Source organism: Betta splendens, chromosome 2, assembly GCF_900634795.4.
Source record: "Betta splendens chromosome 2, fBetSpl5.4, whole genome shotgun sequence".
NCBI classification, from domain to species: domain Eukaryota; kingdom Metazoa; phylum Chordata; class Actinopteri; order Anabantiformes; family Osphronemidae; genus Betta; species Betta splendens.
In genome coordinates this window covers 9,152,085-9,179,992 of record NC_040882.2, presented here as the reverse complement: position 1 = coordinate 9,179,992, position 27,908 = coordinate 9,152,085, and the positions used below count along the sequence as shown (strand labels likewise).

The window sequence follows — 27,908 nt, the reverse complement described above, 5'->3', positions numbered from 1 at the left end:
TCGAGCGGAAGCAGCGGCGTTTAATTCCGGCTGGCTCGACAGTGACACCCCAAATCGCCTTATGGCTGAGGAGCCTCTAACGGTGTTTCTATGTTCGCGGTAATTTGTTTCGGTGAACAGCGGGACTCATAAGCGCCAGGAGCAACTGGACCGTTTTCTAAGCGCGGACATCGCGTCGGAGTCAAGGGTTTCAGGCTCGGTTGTCATTTTGAAGACCCACTTCGTCCCCCTCCGCCTCCCGGTGAGTCGCCTCTCCCTAAAAAGATGAGCTTCTCCGCAAGTTTGATGCCATAGCGGATGTCCTCGTGCTCGGCCAGTTTACGCTTCGACACCGTATAATCAGTGACTTGTGCGAAGTTGTGTTCATGTTTCGACATGTAAACGCGCCGTGGCCTCGTAAACTACGCCTTTTTTGTCGTTAATGACACGTCTCGTGAATGAATGTCCAACATTTCCACGGCTTCCGAACTTGACATGTAAGTTGAGGTTACGCGCGTGGGGGAGGCTCGAGCGTCCCGTTATTTAGACTACACCCACTAACAGTCACCGCTAGCTTGGAGATGTCAGCCTCTCCGCGGGTCGCCCTCGACTTTGCGAAGGGTGTAAATTAAAGAGTCAGGTAACCGCTAGCGTTGCTGTAAATACGATAAGCCGCAGTTTGATCAAATGGCGTTTGGGTGGAATTACAACACACAGGAAGCCGTCTCTCGGCGGGCAAATAGCCAAACTAGCTAAGCAACTAATTGCTCACGAGCTACAAGTGGGCTCGTCTTCGTTTGGAGCAGCGTAACGATGCTAACGTAAACTCACAACCTACATGTTTAGCGGTACTATCTAATATACTTATCTTTAAACAAGCAGCGTTTCTGTCGACCATTTATTCCTGACTGGCCATTGATATTGGCCTTTTACAAAATTTCCACTGATATGACCCATTACTTTTAGTTTTAGTATAAATATTATTGTTCTGGACTCGGGCAGAGTCCAGAACCATAATATTAGCAGTAGTGAGGGAAACAAGTCCAGAATCGTTTGGCTCAGACTGATTTTGAAGTTCGAAGCAAACATACATGTGACCCATTACTGGTGATGTTGTATGTAGCAGAAAAAATGCACTACACAGAGCAAGTTTCAAGTAATATCATGTATATGATTAATGTGAGGTAGGTGGTGTGTGGGGTAAGAATTAGGTAAATCAAGTTAAATCTAAGATGAAGCACTAGAATGAATGAGATGTCAATGGGGGGGGGGTGCAAATGTCATGTCAGGTATGTGGTATTCTATTCTGATAAGTAATGAATGGTGATCTTTTGACATTCTTCCATGAGTCACTGCATAACTCTTACCTTGAGTTTCAGTTTCAAATACCCCAGTTTTTATGTTTAAAGTAATGCCTTCTATAACTCATTGCAGTAGTTGCTCAAAGTACATTTACCAAAACGTGTGTGAATGCTGGAAGTTTGTGATCTTGTTTTTCCCACCCATCTTTAATGTCTACCTGATGGTTAAATGCTGCATTTCACTTTCAGATCGTGTGTGTTGCCTGTGGTCTGACGGATTTATCCTTTCAATTCTCTCTCGTGAGGAGAAAGGGAAGTAAAGATGCCAAAACCGGTAAGAGAACGAAAGGAGAATATTGTTTACTTTTATCGAGTGTGCAACAGAGACCTACAGAGCTGCTGTGTTAGGGGAAGAAACAAGGTAAAAACACTGAGCGAGGGACTCTACAAGTTGTAGGCCTATAAAGCAGTAGCTTGTGGTATATTGTAAACATGAAAGCTGCTTTTTCCTGTCTAGTCTCCTTGTATGAATTGATTATTTAAAGCTTATTCCTAGTTGTCCTAACAGTTGTCACTTGTGCTGCCTGTAGCTACATTTGAGGAGTCTGGTATGTGGCAGCTTCATCCCCATGGCTGCTCCCACTCCTCATACTCCTCTTTCAAACAAACAACAGCCAGAGTGTGAAGTGAACTGCCAGGCCCACGGGCCCCGCAACTGCAACACTGCTGCTATTGTTTCTTAAAGGGTGGAGAGAATGCCAGAGTCCTAGGATGTGAACAGTGCCAAAAAAAAGCACAATTTGATGCACTCCCCTCATGGCAGCTGATTACCACTGGTGTCATGCTGCATAAACCGATTTGTGAAGACAAAGCGGTTCGAGGTTGCTTCAGTGTGTTGCATTTCTCTTGTCTGCTTTTGTGAGCCTGTGTGTTGGTATGTGGCAGCGTTGAGAAGCAAAAGAAGAACAACAGACATGGTCTGATGTCGTCTACTTGCCCTTCTTGTCTCCATTGGGGCATCATCCCAAAAAACAGCTTCTAGGACAGTGGACAGTTGCTTTTCTGCAAAGCGTAACATCTCTGTCACAGACAAAAAATATCAGTGAACATGCAGCCTGTCGCAGAGAGGTACTGCCATAATAAACAGAGGAAACGAGCGCAGGGCCCATCTGACATGACCTTCTCTGGGATGGGTGCCAAAGAATGAAATCTTGTCAACAGGCATAAAAGAATTTGGAACAGGTTTTATATATCTCGGTATTCATCTGGCATAAGAAAAACATTTAAGCAAGCAGGCATGATGTGGAGTTCGTTTCAGGCTCTTTTGAGTCTTTTTAAAATGCAACAACACAAGGATTGTGCACATCCTGTTAGGTTTAAAGTGGAGAGCCCTGCCAGTTCTTGCAATAAAACAAGTGATTTGTCAAAGCACCAGCTCACTAGGTTGAGAATGTTTCTGCTATAAAACAAGTTAATGTGCTGATTCTCGTCTCCTGACATCATATTCCACACCTACATCAACCTCGCGTCTTTAAGTGTGCACACAAGTGGTGAGCTATGGGGAGGGTAATCGTAAGGTGGGTGACAACAGACCCCTGGCTGACCTCTATGTATATTGCCGACTGGGTGATATCAACATCCTGTGTCTTTGAAACAACAACAGCGAGGTGAAGATGTGAAGAGACTGTCGGGGAAGGAAGGACTATTTTGAGAACAAGGAAATCAGGAGAGTGGTCAGGAAAATATGAATTATTTGTAGTGCTCAGGAGACACTCATAGGAATTTTAAGAGGGAGGGAAGCTGAGATTATGGGAAGGGAGGAGTTGCAGGGCTTGTGCTGTTTGCCAGTTTTGTTTGACCATTCGACCAATGAACAATACAAAAGCTAGGCCCATAATCAAGAATAGGTATGGTCCTAAGTTTCCTCTTTTGATTTCTCAAGTGTATCTTGTAAAATCACTCTCTGTACAACAGTCAGCTGGCATCCACAGGTATATTGTTTTTGTTCTCTTATGACATGTTTCTCACACAGATTTTACAATCCCTTTCTCCCAATGGAGGAATGTTTGTGTCTGTATAGTGGTGATTCCCATTTGTTCTCACTCCCCCTACTATTCCTCCCCTCCCTCCAAGGCCTGCCTCACCCTGCAGGGGGGTTAATCAGAGGTACAGACAGCTGCTCAGAACCTAGCAGGCCTGATTAGCAGCTCTACCGATTGGTGTGTGTGTCTTAAGACCTCTCTCTATAAAGCTCTTCTAAACAGCTTACAGTAACTACACAGCTGCACATTTAACAAGGGACTCGTCTGAGTGAGAAGTCATCTTGCAACTGAAATGTAGAGGGGGGATTTAGAAACATCCTCAAATGGCACCTCAAGAGAGAGAAAGGAGGAAGTGATAGTTCTTGGACATGACAACATATTGATACTCGGGACAATACTTTTTGTCCTCCATAACATCACTCAAAATAGGTTTTAAAACATAAGCACTACTTAATTTTGAGGTTTGTATGATGACACTACACATTAAAGTGGGAGACAATGTCATAATGAATGAAAGATAAGGAAGAACAAACAAAAAAAAGTAACTTTCTGTTGTTGTCTTCATTGGCTGCCATTGTGCCTCAGCCACAGATGAGCACATAGTTACCCACGTTGTCTGGCACATTTATTTTCCACTCTTACATAAGGTCAAATCTGCAACGTATTCACTATTTAAGATTTAAATTACAATGCTGCACATAAGTGATATTGGCTTTACTCCTACACAAAATCTTTATCACTTGTTTTAAGTAAATAACGAGAGAGAGAAAGTGAAAGAATATTAAAAGGAATGTCAATTTAGAAGGACAAATGCTTTTTTCAATTGCAAATATGAAGTTTTCAGAAATACTGGTGCTAATAAGTGGTACGACAGCAATTAAAGAGTGTCTGTTATGTCTGCAAAAACACTGTTGCAGTGAAATCTGCTGTAGGACAGACATCTTTAGGTGCTCTGCTTCTAAAATGATCCTACTAGCCTAAACTGTAATTCAGTCGCTTCCAGTGGACTTCATTGTTACATTAGTCTTGGTTTTGCCTGCTGCTTTTAATGACTCACTCTTCTTTTCCTATCTAATGGTGGTAAAACTAACACACCTGAATTTGCAGATAGTGTCATGCCTCTACCTGCAAAAGCATCAGATGACTCACAAAGTATGTCTTTGTTTTAGAAGTGTACTGCTTGGCTAATTTTTATCTTTTTGAGCTAATCAGTTCATTAAGAACGGTCGTTTCCAAGACTGTCTGATGTCACCAGGCAGACAGTGTCGTATAAGGACGGGCTTGCAAAAGTCACTCCTTGGAGACTTCTCAGTTGTCGGGGTGTGCGATTAGCTCCGTCAGTGCCTCGGTATGTTGTTGTCCCTCTTCTCCTCCCCCTCTCTCTGCAGGAGAGAGAGGATTAACTGGCCGTCTGGTCCTTACAAGATTCCATCTCTTTGCTCTGGGTTCACTGTGTTTTCACAGACACACACGTACACATGTAGCAAAAAGATTGTCTCTGTCACAGCTGATTGCTAATAACCACACAAATACAGGAGAGGGAGTGGATTAGAGCAGTCACTTGAAAATGGCAGCTCATCAATACATTCTCCACGTCTTTTAAGGCAGTGGGGTCACTTATCTCAATACCCACAGAAATACTTTATTCTTGTTGAAGGAATAAGAAAAAGTGTCTTTTGATGTGGCTTTGTTCCAAATGTGAAGCCATATTACACAAGTTTACACGTTACTTTAAGTTCAATTCTGTTTAATTCACATCACTGAGGACCAAAAACTCTACAGGTTATAACATTATCCTCCACACTTCTACTGCTCGTGTGCTAACTGGTGTGAGGATTGCATCACTGTTCAGTGTTAGAACATGTAGCACATAAGTCACATAAATACCTTTTTTTTTAAAATACTTCAGAAAGGTTAATTTCTTTTAAATGTCATGTGCACATTCACATTGCAGTAGTTATTGTAGCACATTTTATATCATATGAAGAGAGGGGAAGAGGAGTCAACACTTCCTGCCTCAGCTAATTTGTTCAGTCTTTTCCTGTTCACTGAAAATATAGTGTGAAACAGGGAGCGGCCACTTTGTTGGTCTATAATACATTTTCTTCATTCATTTGCTGCCTTTAATGGTTCATTTTCCGATTTAATGTAAATCTTTATCTATGTGTTCTTTGTGTTTCCACCCAGAGTCCTAAGCTGGGTTTCCAAGTTAGAAGGCTCTAATGTTCTGCTAAGTAACAAAATTTTGTATCCTTTAAAAAATGCTGACAGGGCTGTGTTGTAATATTGTCGGATGTTACTGGATGTTAGTCATTCTGTTTTAGATGTGCATGTAGGGTCATGTTCATTAAGCATCTTGGATTCCCTCCTGCAACTTATTGGGGCTTGAAGTGTATTCATGCCAATAGAAGTTTTAATTTGTATCATCACTAAAAATCTAAAATATTAACTCTTTCCGCATTGTTGGTGCATACACACAACTTCACAATTGGTAACAAGAAAATAATGTCACTGATTTAAGAAAAACGCATCACCTTTTTAGTAGTGTAAAGCATGGACAAGTGTACATCCAATATAGTTGGAGAGATTTTTCTAAAAAGTCAATAAAAAGAGGCTGATGCACTATGGTCCCAGCTCTGTGTCATTCTGTGTGTGGTATAGAGACAAGTTTCATGGATTATTCATTACAGGGATAGGAGGGAACGAGGAATACAGACATGAGGGATGACTTAGAAATTAGTGGGGTGAGGAATGCAAAGTAAGCTCAGCTGAGGTTTTGTGTATAATTGCACAGAGGGAAAGTAAAGATGGTTGCCTCAGTTTCTGCTTTCTGTTCATTTCTTTCCCTCCATTTTACATGGTTGTCTCATCTGCTTTAACCTTGCTGTAACTTAATCTGAATGAGAGCACACCGCAGATCATCTCTCGCTTCCTGTTGTGCTCTCCCCCTCGCTTTTCTTTTTTTTTCTCATCCTGTTGCTCTTGCTAAACTTTGTAATTACAGGCTCTCGCGTTGCGCTTGTAGCCTTCCTTCGGTACTATGTGCTTTTATCTGTGTCTCTTCTGATGTTTTTAACCACCACTTAGCTCAGTGTGCACGTAGGTGTGACAGGAAGAATGTTAGGTGCCTGAAAAGGCAATCCCTCTCTGTTCAGTGCTTTCAGCTGCTTCTGGGCCTATGACCTATGCTGATAAACCGTGAGCAGCCGATGTCGATTTCATTGCGCTTTATTCTTTGCTCCAAGCGGTAGTAGGCTGCTTACTCTGGCAGTTCAGGATGGAATGAGCAGAAATTAAAGAGAGACACAGTGGTTCAACCACTGGCCACTTTCACTCTCTCAACGTGCCTCCTGAGTATCTTTATTACAGCAAAGTTAGTAGTTTTACTGAAACTCAGAGAGATTTGTCAACCCTTTAATCGAGATAAAGTAAACAAAATTAAAAAAAAAATTATAGTAGTGCTTCCTGTGATGGCACTATGTAGAATGTTTGTTTAATGGTAATATGACAGAACTTTTTGCTTTATAGATCAACGTCCGTGTGACCACCATGGATGCAGAGCTGGAGTTTGCCATCCAGCCCAATACCACAGGAAAACAACTCTTTGACCAGGTGAGTAGGAAATAGTGTTATTTCAGCTTAATCAGCCTTTGGGTATTAGGGGCTCCTGATTTAATTAAGATAGATTGATCGTTTTTGATAATAATTTCTACACACGCCATTTTAGAGATGTGGCCAATAGTTCTTTGTATCCCCCTCTCATTTTAAATCTGACCCCACACATTTCTAGACTGAATGCAAAAATGTATAAGGGGCTTGTGGTTTTTTGTTTTTGTTTCTATTCATGTCTGAGAGCTCTTCAGCATGACATTCTGTCTTAACCAGTTTCATGTGAAAAGACATTAGGTTGTAAAATGTCAAATGAACTGTCGTATATAATTTATAATGAGCTTCACAGCACGACTTGTGTTGACTTGTGTTTTTTATTCAGGTTGTGAAGACAGTGGGTTTGCGTGAGGTCTGGTTCTTCGGCCTGCAGTATATGGACAGTAAAGGTTACCTGACCTGGCTTAAACTCAATAAGAAGGTCAGTGTTTGCTTTTCCTCTCATCATTCAACCATGAGCCATACAAACTCACAATGAATTACACTTTAATTTCATGCTTTTCATCCTATAATTTCATGTTCTCTACCTTTCCGTCGTGCTGAATAGAGAACTTCAATATTTATCATGATCGTTTGTTTTATTTACGCTACATCTGGTTGTTTTATTCAATGTCAGTATTTGGAATTTGCCTACAAGTTCTTCTGTGTTCCAGGTATTTCTTTTAAACACACATTAATTTACAGGCCAGTTCAGCATTGGTTGTTTGACACAACAGAGAGGCGACTCCTGATAAACATATTGAATGTAAATTATAGGCCCCTAGACTTGTTTTGGGCTGTGATGTTCATCTAAGTCTCTTAATGGGTATTGTGCCTGGTGTCTTACAGTCTGACCTATGCTGCATAATTGAATTATTTACAGACAGGCAGCTTTATCCAAAAGCTGAAGTTCATGACCCGCTAATACGTGGATGAATTACCTTTTTTATCCTAGGTCACCCAGCAGGATGTGAAGAAAGAGAACCCACTCCAGTTCAAGTTCAGAGCTAAGTTTTTCCCAGAGGATGTCTCTGAAGAGCTGATTCAGGAGATCACCCAGAAACTTTTCTTCCTGCAGGTCTGTTATGTTGTTGTTGTTGTTGTTGTTGTTATGAAGAAAAACAGCTAATTTATCACTTAATAATGATACAAACCTAATAGTAATACCTAAGCCTAATAATATTTAGGTTACATGCTTAAAATAAACCGAGTTAAAGAGACCTGTTTTAATTGCACTTGGTCATCCTCTGCTCTTAATTTGACACATTTTCTGTTTGAGCATGATTTGTTTAACATTTCTCTCATCTTAACTTTCACTGTGCTTATTGTACATGCATATGCACAACTTTCAACTATATAATTTTTGTCTGGATGATGGAAGGCTGGACAGCGGACGAACAAGCAGCCAATTCACATCTATTGTCATTTCAGAATTGTAAATTAGATAGTTGTCCACACATTCTCAATTCTTAACTGCTTAGTTTGCAAATGTACGTAAGTTCAAAGTGTCAGTTAAATAGCTATACTCCCTCTTGTTCTTCCAGGTAAAGGAGGCGATCCTGAACGATGAGAACTACTGCCCCCCAGAGACGGCCGTCTTACTGGCGTCATATGCTGTCCAGGCCAAGTACGGAGACTACATCAAAGATGTGCACAAACCAGGCTACCTTACGCACGACAGACTGCTGCCTCAGAGGTACACACACAAAATATGTTACGAGTTGCGGCATATGGCTCTGCTGTGAGCCAAAGTAATCACACTCCTACCTACACTGTGGGAGGTGCCACTCTTGTGTACTCACACCAGATCTGTTGATACTAGGAATGTGTTATTGTTCTCTGTTAGGAAGTTTCTGAGAAACCAATTCCATGCAGTTTGAAATTAAAGTCCTTGTGTGTTTGTGCACAGAGTCCTGGAGCAGCACAAGCTGACCAAAGAGCAGTGGGAGGACAGGATACAGACTTGGCATGAAGAACACAGAGGAATGCTCAGGTGTGTGTCAAACCTTCTCTATTACACCCTCCACAGGAAACAAAAGTTAATCATTTGAGCGAATATGCATTTGGATGTGTTGATTTTATGTTTCTAATATGTAAAGTCCTCTGACTCTTCCTGCTTTTCCTCTTCTTCTTCAGAGAGGACTCGATGATGGAATATCTTAAAATTGCTCAAGACTTGGAGATGTATGGAGTCAACTACTTTCAGATCAAAAACAAAAAGGGCACACAGCTGTGGCTGGGGGTGGATGCCCTTGGCCTCAACATTTATGAATATGAAGACAAGTAAGGCCGACACACACAAGCAAATAATTGGGCTAATGTACTTCGTAGGAGCATGTACTGTATGTGTTCAGTAATTGGTAACTTGTGTGCATGTTAAAAATAACCATTATTTGAAATATTCTTCCAGGTTGACACCAAAGATTGGATTTCCTTGGAGTGAAATTCGAAACATTGCTTTCAATGACAAGAAATTTGTCATCAAACCTATTGACAAGAAAGCACCCGTGAGTGTCAGATGTCTGAAAATGAAATCGAAGCACGCCATTTGAACAAAACAGAAACCATTTCCCCTTCTGCTTTACACACACAGGACTTTGTGTTCTATGCGCCGCGGCTGCGCATCAACAAGCGTGTCCTAGCATTGTGTATGGGTAACCACGAGTTGTACATGCGAAGGAGAAAGCCTGACACCATTGAGGTGCAGCAGATGAAAGCTCAAGCTCGGGAGGAGAAGCATCATAAACAGATGGAGAGGTACTGGATACATACACTTGATTTGTGAAATAGCATTAACTGTTAAGTGTTGAAACAGAATTGTTGTTTACACAAATAACTGATTAGTGTTCTGCTGCCAAATTTCACGAATGTTTTGTCATTTGACAAAAGAGCCAAAATATAAATTGACTTGTTGCCCATTTAAGGTTCCACTAGAGGGCACCCTTGTCAAACATGCTCTGACTCTCTATAGCATTACAATTATTGCTTACTGTTGCCTAAATTATGACTTTTGTAACAAATGACTAAGTAACAAGTACTGTTGCACATGTCAGGGCCCAGTTGGAGAATGAGAAAAAGAAACGGGAGCTTGCAGAGAAAGAAAAGGAGAGGATCGAGCGTGAGAAGGAAGAGCTCATGGAGAGACTAAGACAGATTGAAGAACAGACCATGAAGGCTCAGAGAGGTAAATTATTTGTTTTGAGTCACAATTAACCTGAGATCATGAGTTGATAACAAAACACACTTAAGTTTTATATAAGGTAGATGTCCTATTTAATGTTTTTGCAATCTCCATCAGAGCTTGAGGAACAGACCCGTCGCGCCATGGAGCTGGAGCAGGAAAGGAAGAAAGCAAGGGAGGAGGCCGAGAGGCTGGAGAGAGAGAGGCAAACAGCAGAGGAGGCCAAAGCAGAGTTGGCCAAGCAGGCTGCAGATCAGCAGAAGAACCAGGAGCAACTGGTGTGTACCCGTTACTAATGCTGTGAGCTGGTCCTCTGTGGCACATTAAAGCAAATCTATACAATAGGACTGTGTGGCGTGATATAAATTGTCTGCAAGCTCAAATGCATGTGTAATACTGGATCTCTCTTTTTATCTCAGGCTACTGAACTGGCTGAATTCACAGCCAAGATTGCTCTTCTGGAGGATGCCAAGAAAAAGAAGGAGGATGAGGCCAATGAATGGCAGCACAAGGTACAGCACTTCTGATCACAAACTTTGATCAAACGCTGATCAATGTAATTTCACCAAACACCTGGAAATCTTGCAATGGCTGAGACACTGCAAATAGTTGGAGTTGCAAGTATTTGTTTTATACTCTGCCCAGGGTGAATATCAAATGTTTCCTAGTCTAATTTTCTGTTGCCTGCATTGTGTATTCTGTCCTTGTTTCACCGCCCCCAGGCTTTATCTGCACAAGAGGACTTGGAAAAGACCAAGGAAGAGCTGAAGACTGCAATGACGGCTCCTCTGGTCAGCCATGGGGAGAGCGACCATGATGAGCAGGATGAGAACCATGCAGAGGCTAGCGAGGAGCTCTCCAACGAGGGCGTCAGCCAGGTCGACCTCCGCAGTGAAGAAGCGCGCATCACAGAGGCTCAGAAGAACGAAAGGGTCAAGATTCAGTTGCAGGTGAGAAAGAGAGAGGAGGGCCTTTTGAGCGAGGTTGGGGACATACACATAGACCCTTGGGAAATTTCAACCCAAATGAAGCTGACATTACAATCATTCATACATCCTTGGGTGGAACAAGCTCCAGCTAAAATGCCTGAAACCCTTTAAGAATAGACTTCAAAATTCAAATCAACAATTTATTTTATCGTTTAACCTATAAAACAACTCTGTTAATTCAGTCAAAAACCCAAACCGAGTTGTCTCTCGACAAAAGTAACAATGAGATCATATCTTCTGACAGCAGTTTTGTTGCAAAGACGAAAGACCAGGCAAGCTATGGCAAATAAGGGTAAGATAAGGCATACTGCACTCCTCTGTCCGTCTTTTGAACTCCTGCTTCAACAGGAGTAGATTTGCTGGCTTAGACTGTAGCCTGGCTTAAAGTACAAGTACAGGTAATTAACAAATCAGCTTGATGTTATCAAGCCAACTCATATTTGGCATAACCTTGGATAGATCTGCGGCCTTTGTAATATACGCTGGGCTACTGTATAGGCCAGAACTCTGCACTGAAGCTATGGAACACAATCATCAGCCAAGCATAAATCATGAATTCATACAATCAAACAAATGATAATATTGTACTACGGGCCTGTGCCTCCACTTCATCGGTAAGTTGGTGTTGGTGCTGCAAATGTGAGGACATGACCAGACCTGTGTTGTAGACTCTGCTATGGTTTAAAATAGCATCAGCTGTTGCACTTCACTGGAAGGATGTGTTCTTTCAGTGAACAAGTAGCCAGAAGCTATGAAATAATTGTGGCACATCTTCCCTCCGTCTCTTTTTTTCTATTCCTCACCTCTTTACTTTTTCTTTGTGTTTTGCTTTATTTTTCTACCTGTTTTGAATAACTGTCCTGTTCTTCTGCTTTTTTTTTTCATCTCTCAGACCTTAAGTACAGAGTTGGCCGACGCCAGAGACGAAACCAAGAAGACACAGAACGACGTGCTGCACGCCGAAAACGTGAAAGCCGGCCGAGACAAATACAAAACGCTGCGCCAGATCCGACAGGGCAACACGAAGCAGCGCATCGACGAGTTTGAGTCCATGTGAGAATGGCACCTTCCCCCCTCAGTCCACCGTCACTCAGGGGTCTCTTTCCTGAACTTACCCCCCTCCCTGATGCGCAATTTGTTAAGGACAAGAAATGCTGCCGACTTTCTTCAAGTGAGCCCCAGTCAAGCAGGCAGTGTGAAGAAAACAGCTGGTCAAACTTTGCCAAAGTCCCTCCCCACATGTTCGCTCTCTGTCGTCTTTCTCATACGGAACAGTTGAACAAGCAAATCTCATGGAGCAGCAAATCCTACATGACTGAATCCAAAATGGAGGAAATTGAATATTTTTATTTTAAGTAAAAAACGGCCATAGAAATTAACGCTTAACAACTTGTATGCGAAGCTTTGGTATTTCACATGATTGTTTTTTTTTTCCCATCTACTCTTTGCTGACAGTATCCGTATATTTAGTTTTCTGTCAACTGGATCCAGTCCCAAGCTCTGAAAAAGCAATATGGGCATATGAGGTCACTAGTTTCATTCAGTGTTAAAGCGCTGTTACGTCAACATCATTTCAGAACATATCACAGGCTAAACCTCTTAGCATCTCTCTTTAAAAGCACAAAGGTGATGTATTAAATTAATAGTTTAATAAATAATACCACTATCTAGTATTTTGCATTTGAAGCTGACCATTAAGATTAGCAATAATGCAGACTTTTGAAAATTTGACCCTTGCATGGAAAAGAGCCACCCAGACCTGTCAAAATGTATGAATGTAGCAAAGGTAACAAAGGGAAAGTGTGTTTTCTACCTGAAAAGGTGATGGCATCACATGCAACGAGCTTGTGCCACCAAACTATTGCCCACTCAAAGGCATCAGGTAAGCTAATTGGTAGTTGTGTAGATGTGTTTCTGTGTGCATGTTTTCCAGTTGCATCCCAGTGTTTCATTCCCAGTCACCATAGATGGTTTTCTCTGCCTACCAGCTCACAAAGGAGCCCAGGACAGTAATTGGATGGAGGAGCAGACAGAGGAGGAGAGTGTCCATGTTGTTTCTGTGTAATAGAGTGCACATGTTTGTACATAAATGTGTTGAGGTGTAGAAGCGGAGGCCTGGCACCTCTCTGGCTGGGGAGCTTATGAAAACATCGGTCCTGCACGTGGGACGATTCTCTACCTCAGTAATGTTAGTAGTGGTGGCTGACAGTCAAACACTCAGGGTGCTGCTTCCCTCCCCCTCAAAGAAAGATGATGACGTTTACTGTGGGCAACCCATGGGCAGGCTCGGTGTCGCTTACCTGAGTTGAGCGTTTTGTTAGTTTTCACCTTTTTAAATTAGGTTAATTTGGTGGTCTCTTCCTGCTCCTAGGCTGGCTCAAATGATCTTCGGTGATTGTTTTGTTTGAAAGAAATATATATTTAGTAATGCTGCACATATCGATATAGTGATGCTTGTTTTGGTCCTGAGCTATGAATTGAATCTAAATTGCCTTTAGCGTCATCTGAAACTGTACAGTAGAGATTCAGGGGGCTTTGGGGGACAGAGACCTGGAGGTTGGAGCTTTGTTGTGACTACACTTCAAATCTCTCTCCAGTAAAAAAAGTAAACGGGCCAATTAAAATCTTTTTTGCATTCAGACAACAAGTGATCAAGCCTGTTGTGGGGTTAAAATAGGTTTCAGGGTGCATTTCTGAACCAAGTGCACATTAAGCATTTGTTTTTTGTACTATTAACAATATGTTAAAAACTGTTTATGCTATTATTTGTTATGCTAAATGCGACAGCTGGTTTAGGTTGATGGTTTTTTTTATGTTTTGTGTTTGGAAGCTAAAGCACTTGTTTGAAACAAGACCCTAAAAGCTGCCTTTTGTGTTGATTTTTTTTTTTCATGTCCATAGTTAGCGTTGCTTTGCCATAGCAGGTGAATTAAAATGATCCTGTGCTTCCAGCTCTTAGTGTTGTATTCAGTCCCTAAATCAGCATCTCTGTGCTGGGCAGCCTCACTGGAGCAGCAGTCTCCTCCTGACATTTCCACACTCTCCCACACAAGCTGTCGAGCGTCTATCGAGCTCCACCAGGATGGTGTTGGCTTGTCTGTCCCCTCCAGTGAAACGCAGCACCTGTCATGATACCTGCTCTGGCGCCAGCTGTCATGTTTCGCATTTATTCTTCTGGTTTTCTCATGTTCATCATAGTATATACTTTGAGATAGAAACAAATGGGTTTCAGTCTATTTCATTGGTTCGCAAATAAAAGAATTTTAAATTTTAAACACACTTTGACTCATCATTATATGATAAATAATTCAGTTTATAATTAATTAATAGGATTTACTAGAACTTTAATCTATATGCTTCTTTGTACATCTGCTCCTTTTAGACTTTTCCTTGTTTAATCATTTGATCTATAAACTCACAATGTTTCAGACAGAGGTGTTAAACCCCAGTCATCAGGGCCTCGTCGTTTTCTCATCAACACTGCATTTCCCCCTTCTCATTGGCACAGTTGGAAATCAGCAATAGGCATTCAAGGAATAGTGGGAAACAAGCAGGACTTCAGCCCTGAAGGACCACGATTGGAAATGCCTGGACCAATCTAACCCCTTTTGTCTTGTATTGGTTAAATAATGTTGCAGAACTATAATGATCAACCAGCATTTGGAAGTGTAACTTATATATTTTCCATTTTTTTCTACCTTGCATCTTGAACAGCAGGGAGCACTACAAGCATTGATTTGAATTTTAAATATTATCTTCCCATTATGTCTATTTAATGGCGTCTATAAAATATAGTTTATAGATTAAACATTTTGTTTTTCTCCACATAGATTAAACATGGAAAATTACATTTCATTTTAATTTATTATCAAAAGGGTTTAAATTCAACTTGTGCCTGGGTCTCTTCAGTTTAATTATCCTTGACTGGAGTCCACTCGTGGCCAATTTAACTGATTAGACATCCAAGTTGTTCAATTTCAAAAGGCTCTCCTGAAAATCACTTAATGGTTTAGATGGTTTTACTTAATTTGCTTCACTACAACCTTTTAACTATTTAAGCTAAACAAAAATGTCTGTTTCACAGTGGCGCCCCCAAGGGGTGGCCATGGCCCCCTCTGAAAAATTGCTGGCCACCCCAGAGAAGCTCGACTGACATCCAGTGCATACACACCTTACAGGCATGTTCAATCAATGGATAAATACAAATCATAAATAAATAAATACAAAACAAAACCCAAATCAATCATAAGCAAATTATTAAATGAGGAGAAAACGTGTGGGCAATAATGTCCCACACGGGGTTTAGTGCTTTGACAGAAAAAGAAGTAGAAGAAGCAGTTGACAATAAGCAATAGGATATAATAAATAAAATTTAAAAAAAATTTTTTTGGAATCTGTAAGAAAGTACACTGATTGCATGTCAATTTACAAAAAAATAATGTGCGCTGCGTTTTTTCAAAATGTTTGTTTCTCAAAATTGAGGTAAAAGTAAAGTGATGATGATGATTGTTGTTTTAATGGAGAAGAGTCAAGGAGCATGCACTGAAAGCCATCCGCTAAGCTCAATCTGATCATTAGAAGCCCAATTTGGTATGCCATTGAACATTTTCTGGGGATGCCACTGCTGTTCCAATAGAGGCTAGAAAAGTGTTAGTGAATCTGCATCTCTACATACAAACCTTTGGGTGTAAAATGTTTAATTGGAATGAACAATTTCAGAGTTAGAGTTTTGGAGAGTTTCACCTTCTGGAACACCTACTCTCTAGAACTTACTTTTCAAATGTGCATATAAAACCTGTTTAGTTAGTCTTTGCCAGCAAGAGGTCAAGTAAAATGATGATGCTTTGAACTTCGTAAGCATTTGCCTTTGTGCAAAATAAAAAATATATATCGTACAATACACAATAAAACAGTCTATATATATCTGCACAATATTCCAATAAATGGAATAAGAGTTCTTTTGCAAACTGGATAATACTCAATATGCCTGTTCAAGGTAAATGTTTTCTGTAGTAATGAAATTACTTTTTAATACATATCAATGTATTTTTACATCCTCATAAACAAGTCTGTCCTTATTACTACAATGACAACAAAAAACAGATGTTTTATAGCATCTTTATTGAACAATCACTGTTACAGCAGAGAATGGTACAAGAATCAGTTACGTTATTATTCTAGTGGAAAAATATCAATATTTCAAACATCTCACTAGAGCACAGTGGTAAGTACAGCACAGCAATCAGAATGAATGACTTCCATTAGTGCACTTACAAGCGAAGGGCTCGTTCCAAAACAAGCTCACTGGAGTCTGCGTTAGGCCGTTATTAGAAAACAGATGAATATTACCACTTGACTTCATTCTATAAGTTAACAAAGGGAGCTACACTGACATCCGTACTAACACATGAAACTAAAAGGAACAAGCCGAACGCAAACCAGCTTATGGTACAAGCATCGACAGCTAGCAGGACAGCGACACATATGTACACGGAGCGAAACCAATCAAAACATGCATAACAGTTAGCTGAACATAGTTCAGAGTATTGGATGTGTCATAAGCACAATGCCATGAAGAGGCATTACTTTGGGCCCACGCTCAGGGGCCCCGCTGACACACGGTGCCAGGAGGCCAGAGAGAAGGCGCTTCTTCAATACACAAAGGTTCACGTGTTATCGTACAACTGTTCATGTACTTGTACAAAGTCACACGCCGGCCGGACGGGAAAAGAAAACCGGGAAGGGGGGGGTTCTGTGTACAGCGCGCTTGAGGTGACGTGTGCGACAAGCTCGCTCTGTACACGGTAGTTGTTTGGCGGCCATTTTGAACTCAAGAGTCTGGAAAAGCGGGCAGGTTTAAAGCTACGCGTCCAGCATTTCTGACCGGTTGTTCAAAATGGCTGCCAGGCGATACGGGACTGACCCAGCTATAAAATATCTCCTTTAACACTTGTCCACTGACGCTGATCAGAGCAGGGCGTTCAATCCTGGAGCAGCCACCATGCCGTTCTAGAGAGGTACTTGACGAATCAATAATTCTATGCTCTTGAACACAGAAGGCTGCCCATGCACACATTAACTCCTGTAGAAAATAAGCTAGCTTCAAACCCGAAGGCACAGAAAAAGACGCTGCGATGCCTAAACACAGTAGGCGGACAACTCCTTCAGTGAGATACATGAAGAATAGTCAAAGCGTAAAACATGGAACATCTCGGGCGGAAGTGTTGTTGAAGCACTTATTGTATAGTGTTTGGTGAATGCTGCTCAGGACGTCCATGGACTGTTTACAACGTCAGCGACTTAGTTAATGATACAATTTGTATCAAACAAGGTTTTTCTCTGTCTAGCGCGGACTCGGCTGGGATCTGCTACAGAGGACGGTGGTCGGCAGCCAAAAGCACAGCAGGGGGGCTCCATTAAATATATTTACACTACGCACGGTTCCGTTGGCCGACGCTGACGTGTGCCCGGTCTGTAGCAGAAGCCAGAGTCGACCCAAAATAAAGGGCCAGAGAGCGAGAGAGAGAGAGTAGATAGAAAGAGAGAGAGAGAGAGAGAGAGAGAGAGAGAGAGAGAGAGAGAGAGAGTGAGAGAGAGAGAGAGAGAGAAAGAGAGAGATGTCCCTTACTAAAACTAAGGTACACACGACAGGGTCACCCATCTCTACAGCTACAACTCTGACCAAGAACTGATGGCGACGCAAACGAGACGACCTTCTTTCAGACACCTATTTATACCAGCATGGGAGCAAACCCACACACACGGTCACACACACAGGTTAATATAATACACAGGCCTTGGTCAAGTTGTGGTTTGAAACAGTCACAGGATATCGAGGATTTTACCAGACAACGAATAACGAACTTTTTCACAGGAAAACTTTAAAACCAGACACGTTGAAGGAGGTTAGAAATCGAGTCCCATGTATCCGGTGCTACATACATGCAAGAGCTAACTGAAGGAGTAAGTACAGTGCATATTCCCTAAGGTAGCGCTCATATCTGTTGCGACACCAGGCTGTGTTATGATTTGGCTGTTAAGTGCCTTAAGAATCCAACACACGTGGCAGATACACGAGAGACTAAATAAATAAGAACAGAGCAGCTGCAGAACCACATTATGTGGCGTTGCTTTAGTTAGTCACAGCTGGATTTGGATTATCTTCAGCATCTGAAGCATTGCCTCCCCAACGACTGCAAAAACACTGCAGTGTTTCGAGGCACGCTCCTCAGTAGCCGGCCTGGGCTTTCTCTGCCAGGATGGCGGCCGCCAGCTGCTGGGGGTCCGTGACGTGAGGGCTCCTCGCCATCACGCGGCTCACCAGCTCAGGGGGGAAGATGTTGCACAGGTTGACGTACACCTTCTCCCTGGCGTCGCCGTAGCGACCGTGCGCGGGGGACTCGGCGTGTTGCGGCAGGTAGGAGGAGGGGGGAGGAGGGGGAGGGGGATGGGAGGGCACGATGAGGTGGGAGCCGTACGGGTGAGGCGGGTGGCCCAGAGGAGGCGGGTGGCTCATGTAATGGGTGGGGGAGGGGTGGAGGGCCGGGTGGGAGGAGTGGTGCTGGGCGAACGCCTCCTGTCCCCAGGGGGGGGCGTGCCAGGACGAGTGGCGCGTGTCGGGCAGGCTCTGATAGGCCGACGGCTCGTAATGGGCCAGCGGCACCGGCGGCTGCCTGTAGTACGAGTCCCAGCCGGGCAGGGCCTTGGGCCGGTGGTGGCGGTGTGCCGCGGACAGGTGCTCGTACAGGTGCGAGTCCGACGCGCTCTCGGCCCGCGTGGGGGCCAGGCAGCGGCCCACGGGGGAGCCGGGGGGGTGCGGGCTCGCCTGCGCCAGCGAGTGGTAGTCGCCGGGGCAGCTGGAGCGCGAGGCGAGCGGCTGGTGCTGGAGGTGAGGGGGGAGGGGGTAGAGGGGCCGCTTCACGGCGGCGTCGGGCGGCGGGTCGTGGATGCAGCCCTGCCCCCGGTGGTAACTGTGCGTGCTGGGGGCGTGGCCGTGCGGGGCGTAGTCGGCGGCGTGGAGGCCGCACAGCTCGTGGGCGGTGGCGCCGGCGCCGTGGAGGCCGTACGGCCGGCCGTAGAGCGCGCCGTCGTCCGGCGGGGGCTCCGGGGGGCAGCCGGGGCACGGCCGCTCGCCGTACGAGTCGCAGCTGCTGCCGCTGCAGCTGGCGCTGCTCTCGCTGCCGCACTCGGAGCCCGCCGAGCCCATGGAGCCCAGGCGCAGGTCGGCGTCGCCGGGGAAGCGGCCGTCGGGGCTGCGGCGGGAGGAGAGGCTCAGCCCCGAGTAGGCGCGCGTCACCGAGTAGTAGTTGAGGTCCGGGGACTCGCAGTGGGGGTAGAGCTCGTGGCCGGGGGCGGGCAGCAGGCCGTGGGGGGTGGGCGCCCTGGGCTGCGGCTCCTGCGGCAGGCTCAGAGCGGGGGGGGGGCCTCCTGGGGCGGGGGGCACGGCCGCGCCGCCACCGCAGGGACTCCCCTTCGCCAGCTTCTCCTCGGCGTCGCTGTACGACAGGGCCCGGATGCTGGGGTCCGACTGGCGTTTGGGGGCTCCCTTCTTGGCCTCGATGCTGCCCGCCGGCACGCTGTGGCTCTTCACCAGCCCGGAGTCGCCCTGGGGCTTTGCGTTGACGCAGGTCTTGGCGCTGGCTCGCAGCTCGTCGGCCACGGCGCGCTGAGGCTGAGCGCCTCGCTCTGGGTGGTAGTACTTACACTTGTGGCCGTAAGTGCACTTCTTTCCTGGAGGACAGAGGAGGTTTCATTTTCACTCCATGGTAAGCATGTGCACAGTTATGCGCGTGGGTTTTAATTTTCTCCATTGTGTGTGTGTCTACAGGCTGCAACGCCTTTAAATCCCAGTTTTAATCGAGATTCTTCACTTCACAGAACTGCCTTGGTTTGAAATTGTTCAAACTCATCCATCACAGATGGCGAGAGCGCCCGCAGGCTCCTGTACAGCAGGTGAGGGAACTAAATGCAAAATGTGGACATGTGCAGAGTCTTTTGTTCTCTCTGGCGGTCAGACACATGGTAATTCTACTATAAACAAAAAAGTCAGATCTGTTTAAAGACCTGATCACACGTTAGTCTGTTTCTAGACCACGTGTCTCTGCTGAATGAGCCCCGTGGGTTAAAGGTCGTACTCTGATGTAACGTGTGCGTTCTCACCGTACGGACAAGGCTGCTTCTTCTGCTCAGGCACGACGGGACGTTTCCTCAGGAAGTTGTCCAAGCTGGGGCCGTGGCGCCCCAGGGGGTCGTCCGGAGGCATGAATCTAGCAAACGGAGGACCCGAGGTTATGCACAGCTGCTCCAAACTCGTGACCCAGTTAAGAAACCAGACATAAATCCGCCGCTCACTCACTTGTCGTTGACGAAGGAGTACATGAGCAGCCGCTCGTCCACGAACTTCTTCCACTCGGGCTTCTCGTTGGCCAGGTCCCGGTAGTTGTCGTTGGAGACGATGATGCCGTCCGACTCGTACGCCAGCTTGACGATGAAGCGGTCGTCGTAGCAGACCACGCGGCGGCCCTGGACGCGCCGCGAGGGGGTGAACACCAGGATCTTCTCCTTCTCCAGGCGCCGCAGGATCTCCTGATCTGTGTGCGGGGGGGGGGGGGGTCAGAGCGGGCCCCGTTTCGCCTCCGCCGGGCGGATTCTGGTACCAACCTGTTATAGGAGCGTCGGGGCGGGACTGCTCCTTCCTCCACGCAGGTACGAACACCGTGATGTCATGATGGCCGCGCTCCAGGAACCAGTCCACCGCCAGCTGGATGCCCTGGCATGAAAACACTTCCTTGTTGCCATGGCTACAAGACACAGTACAATTACGTGATGGGGTTGAATCCGTTTATGGACGACAGAGCTGCGTGACACGTTCTCCCTGCTGCTCACCTCATGGCCACGTTGCTGCCGTCCACCACGATCGGCCGCAGGTTGTCCTGGTCGCACGGCGGGTCCGACGGCCCGGGCGAGTCCGACCGCTGCTCCAGCAGCTCCGAGCAGCCGCAGGACGACGACGACGACGACGAGGAGGACGTGGAGGCCAGAGATGCGGTCGGCTGCTCGCCGTCCGCCTTGGTGCCCAGCTTGACCAGCTCGCCCAGTATGTCGTTGATGAGCGTGTTGGGGCCCAGCTTGGACAGCACCAGTCGCACCGTCTCCTCGGCGTAGCCCAGCTTCAAGGCAAAGTCCAGCTTGGCCTGGTACTGCTTCCCCCCCGCCTCGGAGGGCTGCTTACACGGCGAGCTGGGCGGGGACCGGACTGGGCCGGCGAGGTCTGGCCCCGATGGGGGCTCGGACGGGGGCTCAGGGGGCCCCTCGGTCCCCAAGTCAACGCACTGGGTCCGACAAAGCGGCTGGTGGGTGTTCTTACTGTGGGCCGGGCCTCCCTCTCCGCCGTCGGGGTCCGGGCCGGGGGTGAGGGTGGACCCGGTGGGCTGCGCTGGCTCCCGCTCCTTGTCGGACGCAGCGGCGCAGGTGTCCCCCTGCTCCTCCATAGCAGGGGGCCCGTCGGCGCCGCCGGCCTGCCGGTCGGCCCCCGCTACGTGGAGATACTCCAAATCCAGCCCCAGCTCCAGGATGTGGTCTGCGCCTGCCTCCACATGGTCCTTCTGGCCCATGGATGTGTCACAGACATCCAGCACAGCGGGCTGACGGCGGCGCCCTCACACAGCGCCACTCATTGGTTCCTAAAGACACGGGAAACGTGAGACTCGGGGTCAGACAGCTCAGATCAGTGAATTAGGGTCAGCAATTAGCAGAATCAGCTGGGTGACAATGAAACACAGCTGTAACTGAGCACAACATTTGAATATTCAACATTTCCCTCTAATACACACACACACAGCAGTGGAAAGGAAAAATGGGTAAATCCCTACTTACTCTGATATTAAGGTGAAATATGAAAATCGCGTCTTCTACAGAAACCATCTGTCCAGTGAAATGCCGGGAAAATTATTTGTGAGGTGAGAATTTGCATCTAGGGAAACGAGCGTCTGCATTAGCTCTTCCCGCCCCGACGCTGATGTGGACGCCGTCTCAGCCGACCGGTTGATGGGACTCCGACACAAAGAGCCGGTGGGGCCCCTCAATCTAATTAATGGACTCCCGCTCTTTTTTTTTTGTCAGACTGGCCCGTGTGATGTTTACGGGGCCACGCCACAGCACATAAATCTAGGAGGGAACAGAGGGCGAATTAAAAGACACCAAACCGTTAGACGAGGGGCTGGTGGACCCAACCCCCCACGTTATGTGCTAATTAGGGTCCATATGCTTCTTTGGGGTTGGGGGCTCTGAGGTTAATCATGTTGCATTCAGGAACCTAAAAAACGAGGGATCATGAGTTTGGTGTCATGGGTTTAGCAGAAACATTTATTCTATTCTTATCTACATTTATTCTTATCTAAAAACGCTACATTAAATGTTATTTATAATATCTAGATGTTTGTTTCTTTTTTTTTGCACCTGGAAACAATATTAGCACAATGGAAACGTGCCGCCGCGTTGGGGCTTCAGCATCTCCCACACAGCAACGTCATCCAGACACAACAAGGATGAAAAAGGGGAAGTGACTTAGAGATGCGGGGTGGGAGAGCCGAGGAGGGGGGGGGGGTTACGGGCAGGAGGGGGGGCGGCGGCGGCAGTGCGCATTTTATGAAAAAGGGCTGCCTAGCAACATGGCCGAGCTACAGTTGCTAAGCTACAGCTGCTGGAAGCATTCTCTCCTCCAGACGCCGAGGCAGAGGCGCGCACACATCTGATGGGGGGGGGGGGGGGGGTGCATCAAGTGTGCCTCGCTCGCAGCCCAGCCCCGTCGCCACGACAACAATGGGCGCAGGAGCGACTGGGACCCGGTGCGCGGCGTCGCACACGGTGGGCGGTGACGGCGCGCACACGCGTCCGCGCGAAGCGACCCGCGCGGCTGCTCGGAGCGTTTTACGGGCTCGTCGCTCCGGACCGGTACCAGCGAAGCGTCTCCGCGACCCGGTCGCTCGTTAACCCCCGCGTGGACGGGACGACACGACAAACACACTGACTCAGCAGCACCACAGCGGTCCTTTAGGCTGAATGTGGGTTCTTGGTGGGTTTGAACACGCGACAACGTGCTACATTAAGTTAAAAAGTAACTTCGACCGCAGCTGCTGCGTTTCACTCGCGTTGTGAATGAGGAGGAGGGAAAACGGTACTGAAAGAATCAAAGGGAGTTTACAGAAACAGGCGAATGCACAGGAGTCATGCAAAGAACGTATACAGGCTGGAAGTGAGACTCTAGTGTTTATTCAGTGACTCTGAGCTGGTGCATTCATTAAGATCATTAGAAAAAAAATGCCAAAGTCTATGAGGTGTTGTTGGGTTAAACTGAGCTGCAGCCAAACTGATACATGTTTATTAGTTAAGTTATTCTACAGATTTTTCTTTCCATTAACATTTTCTTTGCCTGGAAAAGAGGGACAAACACTTACTTACTCATCAAATGTTGATGATTCTAACGTCCTGCTACTGTGTGGCGTCCATCATTTGTTTCTAACCCACTGGAGCTGCGTGAAGCCCGTGTACTGATGTTAAGCCTATTAAACGTGTGCGTTGCTAAAAAAAGGAACACGTTCAGGAACCGTCGGAATCGAGTCCGGTTTCAACGGATCAACGGCCTCTTCGCACCTCCTCCAGACCTCCGGAGCTGAGCGGGTGCATCTTTCAAACGTCAGTCGCACACACACACACACACACACACACACACACACACACACACACACACACACACACACACACACACACACACACACACACACACACACACACACACAGCTTTCATAGAGGTAGTAATGAATATGTAACACAGTCCTTACAGCGCTTTGTGTGAGTGTGTGCAGTGGGGGACAGAGGGGGTTTGATGGTGGGGGTGTGGGGGTGCCGTCTGGCGGTAGGTTACTGGGTTCTATTGTGGATGTGTTTTTGTGTGCATTTCAAAGTTTGTGTCCACTTCCATCATTGTAAGGATATGTTTAAAAAATATATTTACATTTACAGATAATAAACTTTATTACTCTTATAGTTGTGCCAGTGTGTGTGTGTGTGTGTGTGTGTGTGTGTGTGTGTGTGTGTGTGTGTGTGTGATGCCGGGTCATCTAGATGGCGCGCTATGTTTTCCCTGCAGGGTAACAGATGTCTGCTGAGCGACACTTGCAACTGGTGTCTCCCCTTCTCTCTCTCAAACACACACACACACACACACACACACACACACACACACACACACACACACATCAGTGTGTCACTGACTGCAGAGAGACTGAAGAGAGACGCAGCAGCCAGTGACACACACACACATGGCTATAGGTGCAGACTCACAAATATACTTCACCCAGTGCACATTTCTCCTCCTTCAGTCTCAATGACCCAGATTACAACAAGGTTACTTTTTGCCACCTCCCTCCTCACTAAATCCCCTCAAACCGGGCCCCATCCCCCCGACGTCGAGTTCCACGTCAACACAAATTCACTTTTCCACTCCACACAGCTACACAAAGTGCAGGCTGGTGCTGCACAGTGTCTTTAGAGCGCAGCTGCACACCAGGACACTTGTTACTGAACTGGTCCACTGACGTGTGGAGCAGCAGCCTGTGCATCACCTCAGTGAGACTGGGCCAGGAACTAGATCCAAACGGCAGCACGAAAGGAATTTCAAAGCAAAGCAGAAGTATGTGGCTACTTGCAGACGTGTGGTGCCTCAGACTCATATCGCACTTACCAGGTCTTAAAAGGTTAAAAAAAGTAATGTCCACATAGTGAAAAACAGCCTGGAAAGCACTTCATGAAGAAATGAGTAAAGGAGTTCCAAAGTTCCCGGAGCAGTCGGATCCTGATGTTTGCATCCGACTCCAGCCTCGCTCCTCGGAGCCGTTGTCTCCGCTCCAGGAGCAGCGACGTTGGACAATGAGTGGCAGAACAGATGGATCAACAATGTCTGCCAGCCCTCGTTTAGAGCGACGGCTCCTCCACCAATCGGAGCGCAGCGCACTCGCACTGGGGCGCTGGGGGGGGGGGGTGACTGCCTGCAACACCCAGCTTCCCCGAGGCACGCGTACGCAACGTACACACACACACACACACACACACACACACACACACACACACACACACACACACACACACACACACACACACACACACACTCTAGCGAGCCTGAATGGGCTTCCCCTGTGTGGCCGATGAATCAACGAGGGGGTGGGCGGCCCAACAATGGAGCCACACAATGAGAGGCCGGGGAGGGCAGCTGCAGTGTGAGGACTGGGGCCATTACAGCCCAGGGCAGCAATGGGAAACACCTGGCTACGGAGCTCCTCAGTCACTCTCCTCCCTTTGTGTCGGGATAGTGGAGAGTGTGTGTGTGTGTGTGTGTGTGTGGGGGGGTCAGCCCAAAGAAAGGCGCTGAAAGACTAGTGTGGCCTTTAAGAGAGTGCAGGAGGAAAGAGGAGAGTGTGGCCTGGCTGAAGGGGGGGCATCAATAAGTTTTATGTGGTAATGAGTGTGGGGAGGGGACCTGCTCCCCATTGTTGCGGCACACTTAGGGCAGATGACTCGGAAGCACAAATCAGGGCTTTCTGTGACATTATGCAGAATCGCGGTTATTTTGCTAAATGAAGGATCCGCATGCATTCACATCACCAGCATTTATATCTGATGAGCTACACGATCACACACGCACTCATGCGGGACAGAAAGTTAAAATACGGCCAAAACATTAAACTCATCACCTAATGTAATTCACTCCAGTATGACTCCTTCACCCACAAGACCTCAATAATGAGCATGCAGTCATTTCGAAGAGATAAAAACTTCTACATTACAGTTAGTGACTATTAAATTGAATAGGACTCAACAGCTGTCCCTAATAAAATGAACTACGAAGGAACCAGGAAAAAAACTGATCTTGGTCTGAAATCAAACCACAGTCATGTGTGTGTGTGTGTGTGTGTGTGTGTGTGTGTGTGTGTGTGTGTTTGTTTTAGGTCGACCTGCCAAGCAAAACTCAACCGAAACGTAACTGGCCTGAGTCACACGAGGGCGAAACAACAGCCGCGCCACTGCCGCGTATCCGAACGCGCTCCGTGGACCATCTGTCCCCACAAACAGCTGGGAGCTGATCCCAACGACTGCCGCGGGCCGACGGCTCTACCGTTGGAGGCAGACGAGGCCCAACAAAGCTGCCGCTGGCTCTGGTGGCCGCCACGGGTCCACCTGGCAGGTTCAGACCAACCACTGGATCAACAGCAGGAGAGCTTTGGGCCTGGTGACCTCTGACCTCCCGCCTCTGAAGACACCAGCAACGCAACGCAACCGCCATGCATCAGGTCAGGACACCATGAGTGACCTCAGCGCAACCTCCAGATCAATACTGGTGCCTGGAAGCGGGAGCCGCTGATGCCTTTATGGAGTCACTGCTGCAGCAGCACACGCTCCAAGACCAGAATACAACCACATTTACAGATGATTAGATTTCAGCCTTTTGTCCCAGAAAGGCGTAAGTTGAAACTTTAAGGAGGGGATTAACGTAAAAGCCTCCCGGGATGAGGTCAGACAGCTGCTGGGACTCGTCCTGCGCTCCACGCTGCAGTCAGCTGTTTTCCCGAAGACGCGAACCTCGCACGCAACAGCTGACGCTCGCGCTGCGTGCGTCCACCAGAGCGCCGACAACCCCGCGGACGCTCGGGTTCCTCGCGGGCCTGCGCCGCCCCCTCCGCAGCCTCCCGCCGGAACGCGCCCATCACCGGCACGCCGAGGTCAGCGACCGCCGCCCGTTGAGCGGCTCCGGTGGCCACAAAGTGGATGATGGCTGCTGGAGGGGGCGCGCGCAGGGGCGTGCACGGTCACCGCAAAGCCACACCGTCACGACCCGCCTGCAGCGTCCACCCGCGCCGTCTCTGCGGCTCGGCTACGGTTACGGGCAGACGCCGCGTGCGGGGCGGTGCGGGGGGGGGGGGGGGGGGGGGGGGGGGGGGGGGGGGGGGTTTTTTTTTTTTTCTTTTTTTTTTTTTGTTTTTGTTTTTGGGGGGTGTTTGTGGGGGGGACCACCTGGTCCTCTCACCTAGAGCCGCTGGAGCCGCACGTTCAGCTTCGCGAGAAAACCAGCAAACGCTGCTTCCCATCGCAGGCTGGCGTCGCAAAACATCCGGCTATGTTGCAGCGTGACCCAGTCGAACGGCGTCAAGCTAGAAAATAGCGTCGAGCCGGTTCCCGCTCGGGCGGCGTTTCAAAATAAAACCAGGGGAGTAGTTCACGGCTCTCAGAAATCAAAATATGCTTCAGAAAGTAACGTTTGAATTGGCCTCGCGTTGAGCTTTAATGTACTAGTCTAGTTTACTTTATTAAAGCTCAAGTTAACGTGCGTATTATTATTGTTAAACGTAGTGTTGCACATTCGCTGTAAACCGGAAATTAAACTGTGACGTATAGTGGGGCAATTTACTAGCCACCTTTGAAAGTCTCAAGAAGTGGGATGGGCGGTGAAAGGCACAGAGGCGCCACCTTGTGGTGAACCTCCGCAACGGCAAGTGTGTTTTTGCTGCATTTATACACGAAGACGTATACTAGGAAACAGTTCTGCTTAATTTATGTACGTATCAATTTAATTTAGACGCATTCGTTCATGTTCGTGTAGAAAACGTAGCTCATTGCTTCTCTCTAACTTTACAAATGATCCATAAGAGCAACCATATTTTTGTTTTGTCTCTGCCACATGAATTGCTGAAACAAATAAACAAAGGCCTCCAAAAGCATA

General features: G+C 46.9%; 2 protein-coding genes across 8 annotated transcripts; one reads left to right on the top strand and one right to left on the bottom strand.

Annotated features, from left to right (window-relative positions):
• The first annotated feature begins 23 nt into the window (after positions 1 to 23).
• On the top strand, positions 24 to 14,412 carry LOC114869949 (radixin-like). 4 transcript variants are annotated; one of them, XM_029174503.3, is made up of 15 exons: positions 24 to 241; positions 1,530 to 1,614; positions 6,851 to 6,934; positions 7,314 to 7,409; positions 7,923 to 8,045; positions 8,512 to 8,663; positions 8,877 to 8,960; positions 9,104 to 9,250; positions 9,378 to 9,474; positions 9,561 to 9,724; positions 10,021 to 10,151; positions 10,266 to 10,426; positions 10,568 to 10,660; positions 10,871 to 11,098; positions 12,030 to 14,412. In XM_029174503.3, exons 2-15 carry the CDS (start codon positions 1,603 to 1,605, stop codon positions 12,192 to 12,194), a joined length of 1,737 nt encoding a protein of 578 aa, XP_029030336.1. In that variant the 5' UTR covers positions 24 to 241; positions 1,530 to 1,602; the 3' UTR covers positions 12,195 to 14,412. The 4 variants fall into 4 exon arrangements, with proteins under 4 accessions (XP_029030336.1, XP_029030350.1, XP_029030342.1 ...); XM_029174517.3 differs by lacking the exon at positions 24 to 241 and adding an exon at positions 316 to 476; XM_029174509.3 differs by lacking the exon at positions 24 to 241 and adding an exon at positions 500 to 619.
• Positions 14,413 to 16,239: 1,827 nt separating this feature from the next.
• Positions 16,240 to 25,115, bottom strand: LOC114849892 (ribonuclease ZC3H12A-like). 4 transcript variants are annotated; one of them, XM_041069684.2, is made up of 6 exons: positions 24,879 to 25,115; positions 21,023 to 21,819; positions 20,798 to 20,937; positions 20,493 to 20,727; positions 20,297 to 20,403; positions 16,240 to 19,867 (listed from the first exon to the last, which is right to left on the bottom strand). In XM_041069684.2, the coding sequence occupies exons 2-6, from the start codon at positions 21,748 to 21,750 to the stop codon at positions 18,366 to 18,368; spliced, it is 2,712 nt and encodes a 903-aa protein (XP_040925618.1). In that variant the 5' UTR covers positions 21,751 to 21,819; positions 24,879 to 25,115; the 3' UTR covers positions 16,240 to 18,365. The 4 variants fall into 4 exon arrangements, with proteins under 4 accessions (XP_040925618.1, XP_028997537.1, XP_028997545.1 ...); XM_029141704.3 differs by lacking the exon at positions 24,879 to 25,115 and adding an exon at positions 23,597 to 23,712; XM_029141712.3 differs by lacking the exon at positions 24,879 to 25,115 and adding an exon at positions 22,013 to 22,744.
• Positions 25,116 to 27,908: the final 2,793 nt, after the last annotated feature.